Here is a 21,092-nt window from a genome sequence, read left to right as displayed (position 1 = left end):
ATTTGAATGGCTTACTTTCATGGCTTTGTTTCATAATCAAAACATGTTTTGTTTGCAAACTGTGCTGTATGATGTATAGATAATGTATCTGTAACTATTTTTCTTTAGGTGTAATTTCTAAAGGGCGTGATCACGACTACACCCCAACTTCAACCTGTCTCCAAGCTGTAACCATGGCACTGTGAACGCCCACTGATTTCAAGTGGAAATGTTTTTCTATACCTCTTACACTTGTTTGGGCTATATAATTTTGATTAGAGATATATTATTTCAGTTTATTAGAAAGCTGACTGTTGCTGTCTCCGTTTTTGTACATTCACTAAAGGTTGAGCCATATGTTTAAAATCATACAGTTGGATATGTGAAAACGTTTTAAGTTTGTAAATAGTTCATTTAACTAGAAGTCAACAAAAAAAATAAATAAAACATACTTGTCAGCTCTTAATTTAATATGCATGGTTTGTAAAAATTATTTCAATATTATCATGTAGGCTACTTACATTTGATACATACATGTTTATCTGTATATAAAACAAGCAGCATGTGGACAAAAACATTTACAAAGAACTTCACAGAAAAAGTTTGCAGATTACAAACATAGCATTTTACTGTGGGAAATAGAAAAAGGAGACTCGTAGCAAATATTATTTTTCTATTTTGATCGGTAAGTTTTCTACTCTGCATGCAGAAGGTGTCTTATGTTGAAAGTGCATTTTGTTTGCCACAGGCAAAGTAATCATTAAACTCACAGCTAGTAGTATTTTAAAGCACTGCTAGCCTTGTAGTATTGTACAAGTATAAGTATAAGCCTGGAAAAACATTCTTTTCAAGTTTAATTTATGTCTTTTTCTCTGAAGACAGTCTCCCCTCATTTTCATACTGATATGCTTGAGCTCAATTTTTCGATTCACAGTTTTTATTTTTTTCAATAGATTTCGTTATGTTGAAATGCATACCTTGAATGATTCTTTAGTAAAGTAAAGGTGTATAGGATCTGTTGCTGTGTTCCTTAAATAGATGGTGTTCAGAATATATGACAGGGTCACAATTTGAAAATGAATAAGATATGGTAAGGGGCAGCCTATTTACATAAATGTATGTACTTGATATTAGAACATAAGAAGAACATAAGAAAGGTTACAAACGAGAGGAGGCCATTCGGCCCATTTGGCTGTTGGTTGTTTGTAGCTTATTGATTCCACAATCTCATCAAGCAGCTTCTTGAAGGATCCCAGGGTGTCATCTTCAACATTACTAGAGAGTTGGTTCCAGTGTCCCACATTTCTCTGTGCAAAAAAATACCTCCTAGTTTCTGTTCTGAATGCCCCTTTGTCTAATCTCCATTTGTGACCCCTGGTCCTTGTTTCTTTTTGCAGGTCAAAAAATTAGCTTGGGTCAACACTGTCAATACATTTTTGAATTTTGAATGCTTGAATCAGGTCACCGCATAGTCTTCTTTGTTCAAGACTGAATTATTTTAGCTTGTCTGCATATGACATGACTTTTAAACTAGCAATAATTCTGGTCTTCTTTGTACTCTTTCTAGAGCAGCAATATCCTTTTTGTAGCGAGGTGACCAAAACTGAACACAATATTCTAGATGAGGTCTTACTAATGCATTGTACAGTTTTAACATTACTTCCCTTGATTTAAATTCAACACTTTTCACTATATATCCAAGCATTTTGTTGGCCTTTTTTGTATAGCTTCTCCACACTGTCTAGATGAAGACATTTCTTAGTTAACATAAACTCCTAGATCTTTTTCAGTTATTTTTATAATGAACATTTGTATTGCCTGCGTGCTGTGCCGTACACTTTTCTATATTAAATGTCATTTGCCCAGTTCTGAATGCTCTCTATATCATTTTGAATGACCTTTGCTGCAGCAACAGTGTTTGCCACTCCTCCTATTTTTGTGTTTGCAAAATTAGCATGTTTGCTTATGATATTAGAATCATTAATGTAGATTTTTCCAGTTCTAGTGTATAAGTATTAATGTCAATATTTTAATTGGAGTGATAATAATAACACAATGGATTTTACAGCAACTGCCTTCATTCAACAAAATACTTTCTGCCATGATGATTGATTGCATTATCTTTGTATGATTTTGGTACAACGAATCCAATGCTTCACAAAGAAATTTCTTTCTAGGAGGTATTGTTTTGACATTTAATATAGTGTGCTAGACTCATGGTTGGGATCCCATTGGGAAAGCCAGCTTCTCTCAACTTTGGAGATGGAAATGGAGATTGATGCTGATACTATATCATGCTCTTCTTAAACAACCCAGGTCAAGCCCTCTTGACGGCTTTACAAGATAGATCTAAAACCGATGTTACTTTTCATTTCTTTCTGACCACAGTAGCTTTTACAAAGACTAAATCTATAATGGGAAATGGGCTGCTAGTTAAGCACATTTTAACACAATGCACAGTGTTGGATGCAGTTCACATTATTCAATGATTCCAGAGACATTTGTTGAGAAATTGAGCCAAGTATTATTAGAAAGCTTCCATTATACTAGTAATTATGTGGTTTAAGTTATCAAGAATTAAGTTTCAGCGATGTCATCATGAGAAAATGATATATGTAATTATATGAGAAATGTATTAGTCAAACTGCAAATTTCTTAAAATTGTTGTCTTTTAGGTGTACACGAGATATGGGAAATGTTACACTTTCAATGCAAACAAATCATCGTCATCAAAGAAAGCAAAACAAGGTGGTATGGGAAATGGCCTTGAGATAATGCTGGACATTCAACAAGAAGAATACCTGCCCATCTGGAGAGAAACAAGTATGTTTGCTATTTAATGTTAATGTGCCATTAAGACATTTGAAATGCAGCTGTCTCTTTGTGTATATCTGTGTGTGTGTGTGTCTATCTATCTATCTATCTATCTATCTATCTATCTCTATAATATCTAGATAGATAGATATATATGATATAATATATATATATATATATAGCGAGGTGACCATGTGTGTGACCACACTGGTATATGCATGTGTGTGAATTAATGTAAACAAAAAACAAAGTACAACATTATATAAATATATATCTTTACAAAAATAAATAATATATATATATATATATATATATATATATATATATATATATATATATATATATATATATATATATATATATAGTGGTTTGCGGAAGTATTCTCCCCCTACCAATAATGTCACATTTTGTTGAATTACAAATAATATATGCAAAGTTTTTCAAACAAACTTTTTATTCAAAGCTGTAGTGGTTAAACTGAATACTATTATATGAGGAGGAGGTTAAATGTCAGCAAAACTTGCAAAGAAAATGTACAACATGAAATTTACTGGTTGCAAGTATTCAGCCCCTTAAGTACTTGGTAGAACCACCTATTGCAGCAATTACTGCTGTCAGTCTTTTTAGATATGTCTCTACAAGCTTTGTACAGTAGGATGTTGAAAGTTTTGCCCTTCAAGGGAAAATTGCTCCAGTTCTGGTAAGTTTGTTGGGGATCGTTGATGGACTGCAATCTTCAAGTCTTGCCATAAATTGGATTCAAGTCAGGACTTTGACTGGGCCACTCAAGAACATTAAATCTCTTCTTGTTCAACCACTCCAGTGTGGCTTTGGTTTTGTGCTTTGGGTCACTGTCCTGCTGAAATATGAATTTCTTCCTCAGTTCAGAGTCTTGGCTGACTCAACAAGTTTTCCTCAAGGATTCGCCTATACTTTGCACCATCCGTTCTCCTCTCTATCCTGACAAGCTTCCCAGTCCCTGCTGAAGAGAAGCATCCCCATAACATGATGCTGCTTCCACCATGCTTGACAGTTGGGATGGTGTTGACTGGGTGATGTGCAGTGTTGGGCTTGCTCCAGACTTGGAATTTAGAGAAGTTCAATTTTTGTCTCATGTGACATCTAACATGAGGCTTTTGGGGTAATGACTTCTTTCTTGCCACCCGTCCATACAGGGCAGCTTTGTGTAGGGACCAACTTATTGTTGTTGATGTGTGAACACTGCTCCCATCTCACAGAACTTTGCAGATCTCTCAAGACTGTCAATTGTTGGCTTCAGAGTGACACCCTGAAACAGTTTTCTGCTTGCCCGGCTGCTCAGTTTGGGAGGATGACTTGATCTGAGTGGTGTCTGTGTGGTATGATGTATCTTCCACTTCTTAATGATGGACTTCATTGTGCTGAGAGGGATAATCCACAACTTTGAAATTTTCTTGTACCCCTCTGTATCACTTTATCCCTGACTTGTTTTGAAAGCTCACTGGTCTTCATGGTTGCTTTGTTGGATCACTATGTGAGTTGCAGCTTGAAGATGTGTGTGTGTGTGTGTGTGTGTGTGTGTGTGTGTGTGTGTGTGTGTGTGTGTGTGTGTATGTGTGCATGTGTAGCTATCCTTACATTTTAGGCATGGTTTATGTTTTTTTTTATCTTCTAGATGAAACATCATTAGAAGCAGGGATCCGAGTTCAGATTCACAGTCAAGATGAACCTCCTTACATCCATCAACTCGGGTTTGGGGTCTCACCAGGATTTCAGACATTTGTTTCATGTCAGGAACAAAGGGTATGTCGCTTGCTGAATTTTAGCAATGGGGACATCAAGGCAGTAAGTGGTTAGATCGCATTTTGACTAATAGCTGTTCTGTGCCAAAAGGGTAAAATGCACTGTACGCATTCAAGTACTGTAGGCAAAACAGCCATTGATGATATCTGACTATCTAAATTTGGGGTGCAGGTGCATGGCTATGTGTGTGAACTTGCCTCGCGCACTGAATGCATGCCTGCCACAGGGCTCCCCTGGGTCCTAAATCCTGCCAGGTACAGACGGGGTTTGCAGTAACCACACACCAGCCATGACTTTTGCAGACATTAAAGGTTTGAGGACATAAGGGGGGTTTAACAGTTTTGAGCAAAATACATGAGAAAGTCTGTCGGAGGAGATATCCGGGAAAGGGTCCAAAATACGGTAGACTCTCGGTGAGATTTGACAGGTCTGATAAATTGCTTTGTGGTACCCAAGCAAATACATGATTAGTAAATAGTGCCAAATACAGAATGAAGACCTCAGTTCAAGATCAGATTTTCTTTGATTTTACTATGCTGCCATTATGTGCTGAGAAACTACGCTTCCAATGATACAAGTGGAAAAGCAACAGTTTTGTAAAATGTGTCAAATTATTACCCCCACCCCCCTCTTACTCTTTTAAGCTGACATACCTGCCTGAGCCCTGGGGAAAGTGCCGTCCCACTGCAGAGCCAACCATTCCTGGGTTTAACTACAGCATCAGCGCCTGCCGCCTCAAGTGTGAGAAAGAGGAAGTGTACAGAAAATGCAGTTGCAGGATGGTTCATGTGCCAGGTATCTGATCTCTGCCTAGTAGAAGTATGGCAGCTTACAGACATTTTAAGTGGGTAGTCTCCTAATGACACTATTCTGTACTAGACAGAATGTATTGGGTTAAACACTTGAATACCGTGTCACAAAAAAAAAAAAAAAAAAAAAAAAAGAAAACTGCTGTCTTTAATTACTTGAGTGAAACCCCGTTACCAACAACGTAATTAGTCAGTTTTACGAGTCAGACATTTAAAAGTGGTAAATGACTTACAGACCTTGAGCTTCATGAAAAATGAATGTTCAGGACTACTGTTTGTATTGACAACTTGTAGGGCATGCTTCCTACAAAGTATAAAGTGTCAAGAATTGATAGTTTACAATAAGTAAATCTACGTGTTTTCTGTTTTTCTGTTTTTGAAGGTGATGAAAAAATCTGCTCTCCCCATGATTACACAGAGTGTGTTGACAATGCACTAAGTAAGATTTTTGAGTTTCTTTTACTATTGGTAACTAATTAAGAACTAAGTTGTGATTTAAACAGCAGGTCCTATACTTAAAAACCCACTTCAACACCGATCTCTCCCCATGTTATTTTTATTATATTTAGTGTGTATGGGGGGGGGGGGGGGGGGGGGGGGGGGGGGGGGGGGGGGGGGGGGGGGGGGGGATGCTCCTACTGGGCTACATTTTGTGGTGTGCAATACAAATAATTACCAATAGAAAACTATTGGTAATGCTTTATACTGTGTGGCATAAATTAATATTAGATAGATATGCAATTGCATATTAAATTAATGTTGACTGAATAATTAATAGATATACAATTGATATTAAATTTACATTCAATTATTCCTTGTTATTTGCCAATAACATTTAAGTCAGATTAACTGTATCTTCAATTACAAACATGTAAACAATGGGAAATTATTACATATTTTAAAGGGTAACAAAATGTAATATAAATGGACGTCATTTGGTTAACATTTAGCAGGAAACCAGCTATTGCATATCTATTTAATATTAATTTAACATTAATTTAATATGCAATTGCATATCTATTTAATATTAATTTATGCCACACAATAGAAAGGGTTACTGGACTATTTTATTAAAAGGCACAACTTAGAGGCTTGTGTATTATTATCAGCAGTGGCTAAAGCATGTTCATAATTAACTCAGAAAGGAGAAGGACACAATTGTAAGAGATTCACTCTTGGAAAAGTGGATGAATTTGAATAGGCTGCAGAGTTTAAACCTGGATATCTGTTTTACAATGCAAAATTGCACTTTTTATAGCATTACCAGTACCCTTACACTAAGTCTTCTGTATTAACTTGCAGCTGAAATTATAAAGAACACTGAAGAGGCCAGTACTTGCACTTGTGAAACTCCATGTGACTTGACCCGTTACGGGAAAGAGCTTTCAATGGTAAAAATTCCCAGCAAAGGATCTGCTCGCTACTTATCAAAAAGATACAACCACTCTGAGGAGTACATCAGGTAAATACTCTTCCAAACATTACACACAGTGATACCAAACAACGTCCAAATATTTATCTGTGTTTGAATACCATTTGTTTTTAAATTACACTTGACTAAAAATGGAGGGAATTAATGAAAAAAAATATATGAAAAACTGTACTTCCAGGTGGCTATACATAAAATACAGATTGAAGACAGGTCAGAAGACACAAAAGTGTAGTGACTATGCTGATTAGGAAATCACCTGCTAGTTGAATTTTAATGATTTATTTATTAAAGTCTTGCATTGTCTTTTTCTCTACAGAGACAATTTTCTGGTTTTGGATATTTTCTTTGAAGCCCTTAATTATGAAAAAATTGAACAGAAGAAAGCGTATGATATGGCAGGCTTGCTGGGTGGGCATTTTCGTTTCATGAAATCATTTTATTTTATTCTATATGCTGTGTGTGTGTCTACACACATACAGTGCTCACCCTTTATAACGCTATAACGGGGAGCCATAGTTACATGACTGTGCTATTTATGTTCAGCCTGATAACGAGTATAAAAGGGCTACAGTAATGGCATTATGGAGCAAATGGGAGCCACAACCCTACTGTGTTATAACTGATTCTGCACTATAACGAGAAGTGTTATAACTGGTGAACACTGTATCTCTCTCTCTCTCTCTCTCTCGCTCTCTGTATGTATGTGTGTAATATATATATATATATATATATATATATATATATATATATTATATGTACTAAATATGATTAATTTTATCTTATCAATCAGGTGACATTGGAGGTCAAATGGGATTGTTTATTGGAGCGAGCATTCTTACAATTTTGGAAATACTGGATTACATCTTTGAGGTAAGTCCACCAATTCCTTACTGCAAATGGTTTTGAACATGGTACTTCACATTTATTAGCAGTGAGAAAATACATGCAAACTAAAGGCATTGGGCTCAGTTTTGATCACCCCAATATGCGCTGCTAGGTGGGACTTCGCCATGGAAAGTGATGTTTTGCCCTAAGTGTTTACACCTGCCATGATAAAATAAAAGTATTTATAAATCAAACTAATTTTAAGATTATTATTTTGATATCATTTGGTCATGGTTCACAAAACAACTGTAAATAAGACTAAACTTCTGTAGTTTATACAGATGTAAAGTGTACTACTGCTATGAATACTACTACTACTACTACTAATAATAATAATAATAATAATAATAATAATAATAATAATAATAATAATAATAATAATAAAAGATTGCAATAGTTTTTTAAGCTTTATTTCATCTTTATGTAATTTTATTAATTTTAAGTTTATGTAATGCATTATGCAACCAAAAAGGTTTTCTTTTATTTGACTGGATCACTTTCATTTGTATACATGCATGAGTTGCAAGTCTATTTTTTATGTTATTCCTTGGGCTTCCTTAAAAGATAATGTTACAATACCAGAACTGCACACAACATGTTAATGTTTTTGCTATGAATTTCTCAACTACTTGTATAGTAGTTCATCATGAAGGTATAATCCTGCTTGCTAATGCTTCTGAAGACTACTGCCTTAAACCCCTGAACCCACACTGAACTCTCAAACCCACAAGATGGGTTCTTTGCTAATCTAACCCTCTTGTGTTTTCAGCACAATTGTTTATAAATATCTCTTTCTGAATTACAGGTGGCTAGAGATAAACTTCACCGGCTTGTAAAACCACGGAAAGATCCCACCAAGAAGCAGTCTGACAGTGTAGTAACATTGGGGTTGGGTAATATGAAAAGCCCAGTAAGTTTGAGTTATATATGTCATTCCATGTACCTATGTACAGTATTTAGAATTTGTCACTAAGCAACCAATAACGCGCTACAATGTGTGCTGTAAGTTTCTATTCATTGTTTTTAGAAGCACATGTTTTCTGGAAAAACTATAACTGCTGAGTACATTTTTCATTTATTTATCTCTTTGTTTTTTATTCAAGGTAATTTTTTTTTTGTATTGCAGATGTTTTGAATGTATTTTCCTGTAGAGGAAAACAAAAAAAAAAAAAAAAAAAAAAAATACAACTGCTTATTGCTTACTTTCTGTACAAGTTTTAAACACTGGTTAGTAAAGTTGCCATTTGAAATCACGGTTTCTCTGGTCCAATAATTGTGCGCTGACCCTTTATTTTTGATTCCTGCATATCATCTCAACACTAGTTTAACTTCTCTAGGTGGTCAGGGAGGCAGTCATGCAGAATGTTCCTCACAGCAGTCATCCTGAACAAAACTGTGCACTGCATTATAATACACATTGATGTCTGCAGTTACTATAATGCATTTCATTTTTATACCATATTGTTGAACATCAACATAATATATTTTGTATGCAGTTACACTAATTTAATTTTAATAGCGCTGACTCAGCTATGAGATATGTGTTTGTTACTGCGATTACAGGGCTATCATTGTTAAACAATTGCTCTCAAAAACAAGTTTTATAGTTTTTAAATATTATAATATTGGCTTTCTGTATTCATTTTTCAACATAGAAAATGTCATGGCAGTAAAAATAATAATATAGTATAAGCTATACTTCTGTACATGCATCTGAACCTCTTTGTGTTGTCTCAGGATTCCTGTGAAACACAGAGGAACCAACCAGGAGGAGAGTACTCCGGCACTATACTCCCTAACCACCATCACCACTCTCACCGTGGGGTTTTTGAGGATTTTGCCTGCTGAAACAGCAGGAATTATGGCCTCAACAAGCACTGTTTTCATGCTGGAATTGGGCCTTATTACAAGCCTTTGGGCTTTAAGACATCAGCTCTACCTTTTTGCTGTCATGAGTGAAAGCTACAGCCAAAGTCTAGCACCAAGCTTGTGCTGCAAACAGACCTCTTTTACAAAGGCACATATTGGATTACACCAAGTGATCCTGCTGAAGACATCTACCTTTTCTGAAAAATAACATATTAGTTATTTTACCATTTCTATACCGTAAATATTGTTATGGTCAGCATTGAGTAAGACAGTCTGTACTTTAAATTACCCTTGATCTATGAATATTTATTGCAGACAGTGGTTGTTGTAATTTATTGTTTGCTGATTTATGGAATTTTTTTGTACATTATTATATAGTACCTTAATTGATTTTTGTAGAGGTTCATGTAAAGTATATACTGTCCATGTGCATTGTTTAGATGGCGATGGAAAGTAAATACATGCTTTGAGAGTCATAATGCTGACGCTCAAAAAGAAAGCTGTTTGTGGACTACACAAAGCTATGAAGATAAGAATTAAATGTTCTGCATTCTTAATTAATCGAAGCATTGAAATACTTTGTTTTTATTTTAACATAATCAAATATAAAAAGAAAAGGTATTGTATTATCTTATATTTTGTAATGCTATTTGCAAGTAGGAAAAGACACATTTTGAAAATGTACTTCAGTCACTTGGAAGTCTTACATATTACCTGTTGAAAAAAGTTTCAGATCTGATTGATCTGCCCACGAAAAAAAAAAAAAAATCCATGCAGATAATTAATGAAATCTATGAATTGCAGTTAGTTTGAATGGAAGAGGTCATTTACAAGAAAGGCCGAAAGGTAGCAGCAGGGGGATTATTGCTTTTATTGCACCGTAGCGGGATAGTGTCAGAAATAAGGAAAAGCTGCAGTTTAAGCATGTATGAGCACGTTTAATTGACAAACACAAAGCACAGGAACAAACAAACTGTGGCACGAGTTTGGTTTTAAATAAAGATTCAAACAAAACGAGCAAACGTAGGCTTGCCATTTGCCTTCACTACTCAGTTAAACACATACTTACACACACCTAACTGCCTTCTCCTGCGCAAAGCACTTCTTGTATACAGGTGGTCATTCTCCAATTAGCACTGTTACCTAACTGGAGAATGGCCACACCTGTGATTGTTGGCAGTGACAGAATTAACCCCATCCCTACCAACGTTACATTCCCGCACACACTGTTTACACAAGCAGGGCTTTTGCCTTGCCACACAGTCAATTTTCAAATTGTTGTTCAGATCTGTCTGAGTGTGCCTGAGCTATGTGTGTATGAGTTAATGGATGAAAGGGCAATGAATTGAATTAGTGCATTCTGTTTGAACCCACCCTCCATGTGAGCATTAGAGGTAGCATCCAGCATATACATACAAAAACAGAAGCCTATTATTGTTCATTTAGTAGTTTCACACTTTCAGTAAATTAAATTGGCAGCCTGAACAAGTTATCTGTGCATATCAATTCAGATTTACTGCCAGTTACGCTTATTTACACAAATCTTTGTCGGAAACAGGTCAGACAAAGTAGATCATAATCAAGGATAAAAGGAATAGTCATTTTTCCAGATGTGAGTTTTGTTTTTTATCAATTTGGCATGAGTTACATATTTTTATCATCCTTATGTGTTTAGTAGATGGCAGGTTAAATGAGAAAACAGTATATATCTGAAGATCATTATAAACAAACATAGCATGTTTATCGTCATATACACTGCATTTTAACATTTAGAAAGCATATACATGAAAGTGATCTTTTAAAAGGTTCTCTATCATAATGTAAGTCTATTGGCACAGTATATTGGCTATGCATATTTCAGCAATCTCATCAGAATATAATCATATCTTTCATAACATGAAATACTAAGGTGGACGTAATGAAAACTAGCTGAAACATAATGTGCTTTTTTGTTGGGTAACTGACACCTTCCTTTTGGAAAAACCTTTGTTATGTCCTCTACGATTCAGCAATTAACCAGTTGCTGTATACCTTTTTTTTGTGTGTTTGTTTTTTTTTTTCAGAGAAGGTATGCATTTATTGTGCACCATCATTTGTTAAATACTTTATAAGACAAAAATCACTGCCTGGATGTGCAAACTGGGTTTACAATTCCAAACTAGTCATTAATACTTTTAGCAATTTAACCTGTTCTTGGTTATTGTAAGATTATTTGATAAAATACAATTATTGAACCTTGATCATATTTCTAGGACAGTAGTTCAATGATGTAAAATGTGTATGTGTTTTCCTTCGGTTCTTGGTTAAATGTTTGTATTTATTTATGAATCTGTGAATCCTATGGTTGTTCACTAATTTTTGTGCTGCTTTGTTTATAGGTTGTGAGCCCTGCAGTTTAAGATATTGCACAAATTGTATTATCCACCGACTATTCATGTGTTTTTGTCAATCTTTTTATGTACTTGTATATTTTCATTTACATGATGTATTAGAAAGTACAATAACAAGACTAGTTGTAGCTAACAAAATAATGTAATTCTTCTTACTTGTTGTGCACTTATATTCAGTGGCTAGGTCTCAAATGTCCAGTTTTGAAAGAAACACATACTACAACATATTATTTACATTTTAAACTAAAAGATCTTCAAAAGAAAGGAGAGCACTGATAATAATGCTGGTGCAATGAAGAGGCAAGAAGGTTTGTTTAGCACACATTCAACCTAGTACAGTACAAGATATATTCCTTTTAAAATGAAATACAAGCATGTGCTTTTTAAAACTGCACACGAGACCCATATAGTAGCTAATGAAAGTGCATGACAGGTAAGATTTATGGAGTTATTTAATTCACTAGAAACACTTTGAGCAAGAAACTGTAACATATAGCAGATATTTGTGGGGGCACACATGGTATTACTGTGAAGACTGAAATAAAGACTACTTAAACTAAATACGTCTTTTAAACAGAAAACAAAATCGCAAACATCTAATGAGAAGAAAACCGTGGAATGGTAATTGCAGGAAATGAGAAGTTAATTCTGTACAGGAGTCTACTGTTGTGACTGTATATTATATATTAGTTAAACACGTTTTATAAATGTAATTGCAATTAAAAATTAATAAACACAAATAAATAAACAAATTTAAAAAAAAAATCTGAATTTGTATAACTGAACATTTATATGTCCCATATGTGATGTGTTAAACAGTTAGACATGTAGAAAAACAAGCAAATCTGTTTCTTGTACAAATAGTGACAATCCTGTAGAATGGATTTAAAAAAAAAATAGGTAACAGTTCATTGAATGTTTCCAAGTGCTGGTCAAAACTATAAATAAAGTACACACACAACACCCTGCTGTTTGAATGACAGTAATCATCAACTATAAAAGATACTGTAAACCAGCTGTAGTGTGTCTACATTACCTTACTGATCTAACCTATAAAACAGAACATCCCTGGCAGCTGCAGGTGAGTCAATGTATTTTTAAACTAATAGTGTCATCTCATATTATGGCACAACCTTTTCTGCTTAGAGCATGTACAGTACTGTTGACGCAAAGAGGTTGCCGTTAATACATCTAGGTTTTTTTTTTTTTTTTTTTTTTTAGAAATGTAATGACTAGAAGAAGCACCCCTGTCTTCAAGAGAATAGATAGATAGATAGATAGATAGATAGATAGATAGATAGATAGATAGATAGATAGATAGATAGATAGATTGAAAAATGGGTTATATCATAATAATTATAATAATATCAAATTAATGTCATATTACAGAAGGCTGCCAGAGCTGGTTTCTGAAATGAATGGAAAGCTAGAATGTTATGCAGCAAGGATAAATAGACACAAATATAGGAAATGAGGTAATAGAAGAGGAAAGATTGCAGAAACCCAGGGATATTAGTTAGACATAGTGCTACTCCTCAAGGTTCCTTCTTCATTTAGTATTTATAGGAACAATCTTGGTTGCTACTACATTTGACATCAAAGATATTGCTTACATCTCTGGAGCAATGCTTATCCCTTTACCTGATAGAGGAGTTTCTTTGTGGTGAATTAGCAATAGTGCAAAGGTCTCATTCAAAGTGTTTCGAGGGACCTGGGTTTTAAAGCACTGTCAAAGGTAAACCAAACATTTTGTAGCCTCAAATTTGCAAAACAACTTTCTTGCAAAGCCCTTATTATTTGCATGTAGATCGTTTAGTTTTCCAGGCTTCATTTCTTTAAAAACTTCACAGTTGAAACTTAAACAGTGGAAGTATGTGAAAGGAAAATCGTATGGAATTATTTTATGACATACAACCAATCTCGGTTTGAGATCAAAACGATCACAAGCACATCGGGTTTCTTACATGCAATTCATTATCTCTCATGTGTTTCCAACAATATCGTCTGTAGTGCATGATTAGCAGAAAATAACCGGCGATTGGGAAATGACTTACAGATGCCTCACTCACCTTTTGATGGGACATCCCAATGACAAATTTCAGGCCACAAATAACATAGAAAACAGCAGAGTTCTCCTTGCTTCCAGGGACAACATTACAGATTGTTGTTGTTCTTTTTTAATGTGATTAACACATCAGTGTTTTGTTAAATAAACCCTAATAAATAAGTTTAATGATCCATTATGGTGCTCCATTGAGGTGGCCAGAACTGAACACAATATTCTAGATTATGTCTTACTAATGCATTATAAAGTAATAGCATTACTTCCCTTGATTTAAATGTAACACTTTTCACTATATATCTGAGCATTGTGTTGTTTTTTATAGCTTCCCCACATTGTCTAGATGAAGACATTTCTGAGTCAACATAAACTCCTAGGCCTTTTTCATAGATTCCTTCTTTAATTTCAGTATCCACCATTTGATATTTATAATGCACATTTTTTTGCCTGCTTGCAGTACCTTACACTTTTCTCTATTAAATGTCATTTGCCATGTGTCTGCCCAGTTCTGAATGCTGTCTAGATCATTTTGAATAGCCTTTGCTGCTGCAACGGTGTTTGCCACTCTGCCCATTTTTGTGTTGTCTGCAAATTTAACAAGTTCACTTACTATACCAGAATCTAAGTAATTAATGTAGATTAAGAATAGCAGAGGACCTAATACAGTGGTACTCCACTGGTTACCTCGCACCATTTTGAGGTTTCTCCTCTAATCAGTACTTTCTGTTTTCTACATGTTAACTGCTCCCTGATCCATGTGCATGCATTTCCTTGATTCAGTGCTGCGTTCAACTTGAGAATTAATCTTTTATGCAGGAATTTGTCAAAAGCTTTCTGGAAATCTAAATAAACCATGTCATATGCTTTGCAGTTATTCATCGTCAATGTTGTTTCCTCAAAATAATCAGGTTAGTTAGACACGATCTCCCTTCCTAAAACCATGCTGTCTGTCTCCCAGGATACTGTTACCATATAAGTAATTTTCCATTTTGGATTTTATTACAGTTTACGTAAGTTTACATAAAATATTAGTCTGGCTTATTGGTCGACATTTTTGTCTCCAATCAATCTAGTGAAGAGGGAAAACCTTAGCCATAATGCAGTCTGTAAGAGATCAGACAACCATGTTGGGGAGACAGTTCTCCTGACAACGATCTAGAACTTAGCCAAACATTTATTGAAGAAAGTAAAGAACTCGTCTTGATAACCCTTCTAAAGTAGGCCGGGTTAATAAAATTTTTAAGAGGATCAGGAAAATTGTAAAGACGGAGACAAAATCAGATTTCAGAGAAAAAGAGACTTTTTTTATTATATTATATATATATAATATATATTATATATCTCGATTTTGTCCTGCCTGACAGAGATGTAATTACAATATAAGTAATAGTGAGAGACTAGTCTTTTGTCCTGCCTGTCTCTCCCATTAATGTTATATTCATCTCCATCACTCTCTGATAACCAAGTTTCTGTAACACCTATCACATCGTAGTTACTTGTTAGTGCAGTAGCTTCAAGTTCTAACATTTTGTTTCTGAGACCTAGCATTTAGATAAATGCATTTAATGACTGGCTTACCCGAGTTGTTGACCTTGTTTTGATGTAGTCTCCCTTATGTTAGTTTGTAGATTTCTCCCCACTTCTAGTTCAAATGCTTCTGAAACACCTTGAGGATCCTTTCTCCAAGTAGCTTGGTTCCCTTTTTATTTTAATCAGTCTGTCCTGCCTATATAGATAGTTCTTGTTGTAGAATGCGGTTCAATGATCAAGTAAGGCAAAGCCTTCCTGTGTGCACCACAATTTCAGCCATGCATTTAGATTATTTATTTCCAGCTATCCATATGCTCCTTTGCAAAGTGCCAGCAGTATCCCAGAAAATACCAGTTTTGGTCTTGTCTTTTAATTTCCTTCCTAGATCTCAGAATTTGTTTTGCAGGGATTTTGGCCCGTCTCTTCCAGTGCTGTTTGTACCGATGTAGACCACTACTACTGGGTCGTATCCTGTTCGTTCTAGGAGCCTGTCTACGTTCTCAGTGATGTGTGTGACAAAGGCTCCTGGAAGGCAGCACATTGTTGTACTAAGGAGGTCCAGACTGCACACTGAACTTGCTGTGTTTCTCAATATGGAGTCCCCAACAATCATGACCTCCCTTCTTTTTGCTGTCTGGCCATCACTGTTAATAATGTCATGGATGTTGTTCCTTTCATTCTCTTGATGTTAGTTTTGATCATCTAAATTTTGAAGTGGCTCAAATTTGGTTTCTGGTGGTTGTGTTTGACTAGATTTCTTTTTTCCCCTGTCTTTGCCTACCTGAACCCAGCTGTTTTTGACTCTCTCTTCTCTCTCCCTGGTGGCTTTCAGTCTGTTCGGGTGCAGACTTCAGGTATTGTGGCTTTGGCAGCTCCTCAAGCTCCTGTCTCATTTCCTGCATCTCCATTTCTAGCATACTTGTTTAAGCAATGCTTTTTTGTGACACTTTTAATAGGTATTAGGAGAGTTGAACATATTAATGAATAAGATTAAACTCAAAGTAACTAACAAGTGTTCTTAGCAGAGTAATCAGGCCAATGAATTACCGGGATGCATAACTGTAATGCATTTTTCACTGTATTTAATGTACTTTTACAACTTGTAAAGTGCTTTGTGATGGTGGTCCATTATGAAAGGTGCTACACAAAATAAAGATTGATAAGTTCAAGACATCAGACCATGGTTTATTGCTGCTTCTAAACAAAGTCTACATTTATAAAGGCGCATTTACTGTTACGTATTATTTTAGCACACCACTATATCTACAGGGTATTCGTGGTAATTTGCTGCAACCATGTGGTTAATTGGCTACAGAAAACAATTAAGAATCTCAGCAGTGACCTTAGTCAAGCCACTTGTCATAGATGTCCAACCAAGCTGTAAATTTAGAAGGCAACAGGAGCCCAGAGAAAATAAGCTGTTCAATAATACTGAATTCAAACTTTATACAAAGGCCATTCCTCACTGTCATTTTTTTTTCTGGAATAGCAACATTGGAAAACACTAATTATGTGCATAAAACCATACAGTTTAAAAAGTTGAAGACAGGACTATACACTGGAGGAAAATAGTATATGTGGCAAAATTGACTTTATTTTATATTCTTTTGCCAACACCAAATGGCAGACAGAAGGAATGCATCTTCTAATTGCATGCTGGCCTGCTAACTTCCTTTATACAAGTTTAAAATAGTACTTCACCCTTCGTTTTCATGATGCCATTCTGAGTTTGTTTCTCCAGCTTTGAGATGGATTACAAGAAGAATCCTGCTTTAGTATTTCATTTTTGCTTTGTAAACCCAGAAAAAAAAGATGCACAGGATTGTGACATCAATTCAGATGCTGGCTCCAAGTCCCATGGATAAATAAATAGAAGATAAATAGAAAATAAAAAACAAACAGACACTCGCAAATGGTCAACATTCATGGAATACCTCTGCTGACTAAATGTTTCCACCCCCCACCGCCCCCCTTCATGGCCTTCATTATATAACGTGAAATATGTTATTATATAAAACTACCATTACTACAGTTTAAAAAGCTGAGAAAAACAAATGAGCAAACAAACAAAAACAACTTTTAAAAAGACAACTCAATATTAAATATCGTTTAATGATTTATAGTTACAAAATTCACAGTCATTCTATCAAGTATTTGGTAAAGTAATAGTAACAGTTTACAGACTTGTACTCAATGATCTTGATAAAAAATGCTATACATTTTTAGTATCAAAACACATATCAGTTTAGGGCCTGTATCTGATATACTGGAGATTTCAACACCTTCACCTCACATGGGAAACACAATTACAGGAAGTGGGCTGCTTTTAGAAAAAAGATTCCCCAAGTCCTTCAGGACAAATCTGAGAATATCCATCTCAATAGTTTGCTGTTGCATAATATAAAATCCCCTCTAGTTGTATTCACCAATCCTGCATGGTAACAATACATATTTAAAAAAAAATAAAACAAATACATAGAAACTATTAAAAATCTAAACTTATTCAACACCAAGTCACTATTTGCAAGCTCCTGATCTCCACAGAAAGCAAGGGAAGAAAACCATACAATGGGAAAATGGCAAGAACATTATTAAAAGCCCACAAAATGCCATTGTCCTGCTTTCTGCATTTTAAAAATCTAGTCTTCAGATGACAATGTATTCACAAATCCCACACCCATTTTTCTCAAAACTAATTTCTTTGGTATTTGATTCTTTAAACAATAAAATCTGAACATGACAGAATATTGTCTGAGGATTTTCTGTATAAGGATCATTTGTACTAACCATTGTTTCTACAAACTCTTATACTGCACTCCTATTATTGCGTTTCAAACATATTTTTTCCATTTAATTACATTTTTTGTACAGATGTCTCTATAACCCACCATTACAATAGGTTTTTTTTAGCACTACTCAGTGCTATGAAGATCCCATTTTACAAAGTTTGCATTAAATACAAAACACATATTTCATTTCTGTATCTCTGAAGCCATTTTAACAATCACCTTGTGGAACTGGCTTGGTATAGAAGAGAGTAACAATTATACAAAGTTCTTAACACAGTTTAGTATTGCTATGTAACAATCAAACTTTTAAATACAACAACATGTTATTGTTTGCTTACTCATTGGGTTTTTTTTCGCCATAATTATACAGCGACTACACCCCAGCTGCATGTACTTATCAAAACACTGACTTAAAATGAAAAATATATCTTCCTTATTTGGCCCAAAGTAGATTCAGGGACTACTGGCAATGTCACATGTATTTCAGTGTATGAAATACCAGTTTTAAAACTTGGCTTTTTAAGATGCCATTTCTGGTTGCAGGTACTGCCTTTGCAACAGCTTACACATCTAGGATAGTAAATATTGTAGTTCTAGAAAATAAAATCTCAGTGCTTAACAAGTACATATTTTTAAAAACATATTGCTAGATGTAAACAAATATATTGTTTTCCTTCACCAAAGAAAACTTGTAAGGTCACAATCAAGTCTTAACCTTCAATATTTTTTATACAAGGATTGCCAAAATAAAATAACACACAATTTTATGCATACATTGCCAAAGCTGTTAATCAAAGGAAATAGTGCCTTCTATAGAAAGGGTCTCTGTGTGATTGACTGAATAAACATAGAAACAAAACAAGAGCAAAATCTTTCGTTGATAAACAAATACAGAATAATGAAAGCTGCTTTACCATAGAAAGTGCATGTGATGATTAAACAAATTTGGCAAAAATGTTGTGTGAAATAAATCATTTGTACATATGAATGTCATGCAAGTTAATTCACTTTTAGATTTATAAATTGCTCACAAAGAGTTATCAAGAAGATGTACGTACGGTGGACACCAGTTGTATTGACTGTCATTTCCACTCCTGCGTGTCATTTTAAAGCATACAGTCTTTCAAAAAAACTGCTAATGCTACTGTTTTACATTAACATTTTTATATATTGTACCTCTGAAATAAAAATACTGATGATTGTCAGTACGATGATTTTTTTACAATTGGAACTAGCATGTTTCTCCTTCCAAACTATTGCACGGGTGTCTTGGGAGCAACTTGCTCCCCTCTTTTCAAAGTGTCCCAGGATCAGTGCCCAAACGAACAGCTCAGAACATGGAACAATACCATACAACAAAACAGCAGCAGCAGTCACCATTAACGCAGACACTATGGGGAAGATGTACTAAAGTGTTGCGTCTGTCGCAATCGTTGCAAACCAGTGTAGTGTAGCATGAAATGTATTAAACAAACGCAACGCTGTCAGTATAATTAACTAATGCTTCTTATTTGTGCTTTAGCCTTAAATGAATAAGTGATTACGGGTGTTCCTGCAGAAATTCGCAAAAACAGTGTGGAGAGTGCAAATGAGGGATCAAAAATATTGTAATGAGATGTACTAAAGCCGCAGTCAATTGCGAACTTTCGAAAGCATGTTTTAAACAACACCCAACCTAATTTTCACTAAAGTCAGGGTATACTTACAGGCCTTAAAAACAAATTTCTATGACATTTCTGGTTTTTCCAGCATGTTGGGAGCAATAGACTGCACACATGTGCCATCTGTATAGGACCATGATCTATTGTGTGTTAATTGTCTGGGCTACTAAGTAGACCAAGTTAAAATAATAATAATAATAATAATAATAATAATAATAATAATAATAATAATAATAATAATAATTAAAATAAAATTTTAAAAAAAAACTAAAATCATTTAGTTTTAATTTAACACAATCTTTTATTCACACTGTACACCAATGCGTACGGTGCAGCAGCAGCATGATTTATTTTGTGTAACCAGTAGGGTAAAGTACAAAAAAAGTGTGCAAGGAATTCATTTGATTTTACTACTGTACTGTATAGGCTTACTGTACAGATTTATATTTTTACATAATGTAATGTGTAGCGTACCCGAAACACATTAGTGTTATTTCAGTGCAATGAATTATATTTAAAATACATTGCGAGCGGTAAACATGTGTGCGATTTTATTGTATTGTTCTTAAACCCGACACCTAATGTCGGACAAACATATCTGGTTTAGCGAGGGGCTTCTGTGAAAAAGCTTTTTGGGGGTGAAGGTGGAGGCCTCACTATAGAATCTGATGGGATTAAACTGCTTTTCATTTTTTACATATAACAGTATTAAAATAGGTAAAATTAAGACTGAACAGAATGTATTGCACAGATAACATTTACATTTAACAAAAACTATGTTACTTTGATTCTTGCATGTGTAGATGTTTTCCTTTGGACACACTCTGCTGCAGAAAACCAGAACAAATGCTTCTATTTTACTTGAAAACACTGTTGCACAACTCTCGCTAAGATGATGCAATAACATTTAAAATTAGTATATTGCGGCTCTCTTCATCAACATATTTTTTTTTTCCTAATACATATGACAAAATGTGCACTTTGCGAACTGTCATAATGAAATTGCAAGTTGTGGTATGTTTGCGCTGTGATTGGCCCATCTTAGTACATCTACCCCTATGTCTTTAAAAATCTGAAGTCACCAAGTTCA

The 21,092-nt window shown here is 34.8% G+C and overlaps 1 protein-coding gene across 1 annotated transcript in view; it reads left to right on the top strand.

The window, feature by feature from the left end:
• Positions 1-12,667, top strand: part of LOC121321546 (acid-sensing ion channel 4-A-like) — a 73,100-nt gene extending 60,433 nt beyond the window's left edge. Inside the window, exons 2-10 of the mRNA XM_041260545.1 lie at positions 2,655-2,802; positions 4,448-4,575; positions 5,220-5,370; positions 5,767-5,823; positions 6,687-6,846; positions 7,133-7,224; positions 7,607-7,686; positions 8,507-8,611; positions 9,439-12,667. Coding sequence (XP_041116479.1) covers positions 2,655-2,802; positions 4,448-4,575; positions 5,220-5,370; positions 5,767-5,823; positions 6,687-6,846; positions 7,133-7,224; positions 7,607-7,686; positions 8,507-8,611; positions 9,439-9,549 — 1,032 coding nt within the window. The 3' untranslated portion in view covers positions 9,550-12,667. The remainder of the gene's footprint in view (positions 1-2,654; positions 2,803-4,447; positions 4,576-5,219; positions 5,371-5,766; positions 5,824-6,686; positions 6,847-7,132; positions 7,225-7,606; positions 7,687-8,506; positions 8,612-9,438) is intronic.
• The last annotated feature ends 8,425 nt before the right edge of the window (positions 12,668-21,092 follow it).

This window comes from Polyodon spathula, chromosome 10 (assembly GCF_017654505.1).
Source record: "Polyodon spathula isolate WHYD16114869_AA chromosome 10, ASM1765450v1, whole genome shotgun sequence".
In the NCBI taxonomy this organism is placed as follows: Eukaryota; Metazoa; Chordata; class Actinopteri; order Acipenseriformes; family Polyodontidae; genus Polyodon; species Polyodon spathula.
This window is presented reverse-complemented; position numbering and strand designations above follow the sequence as displayed.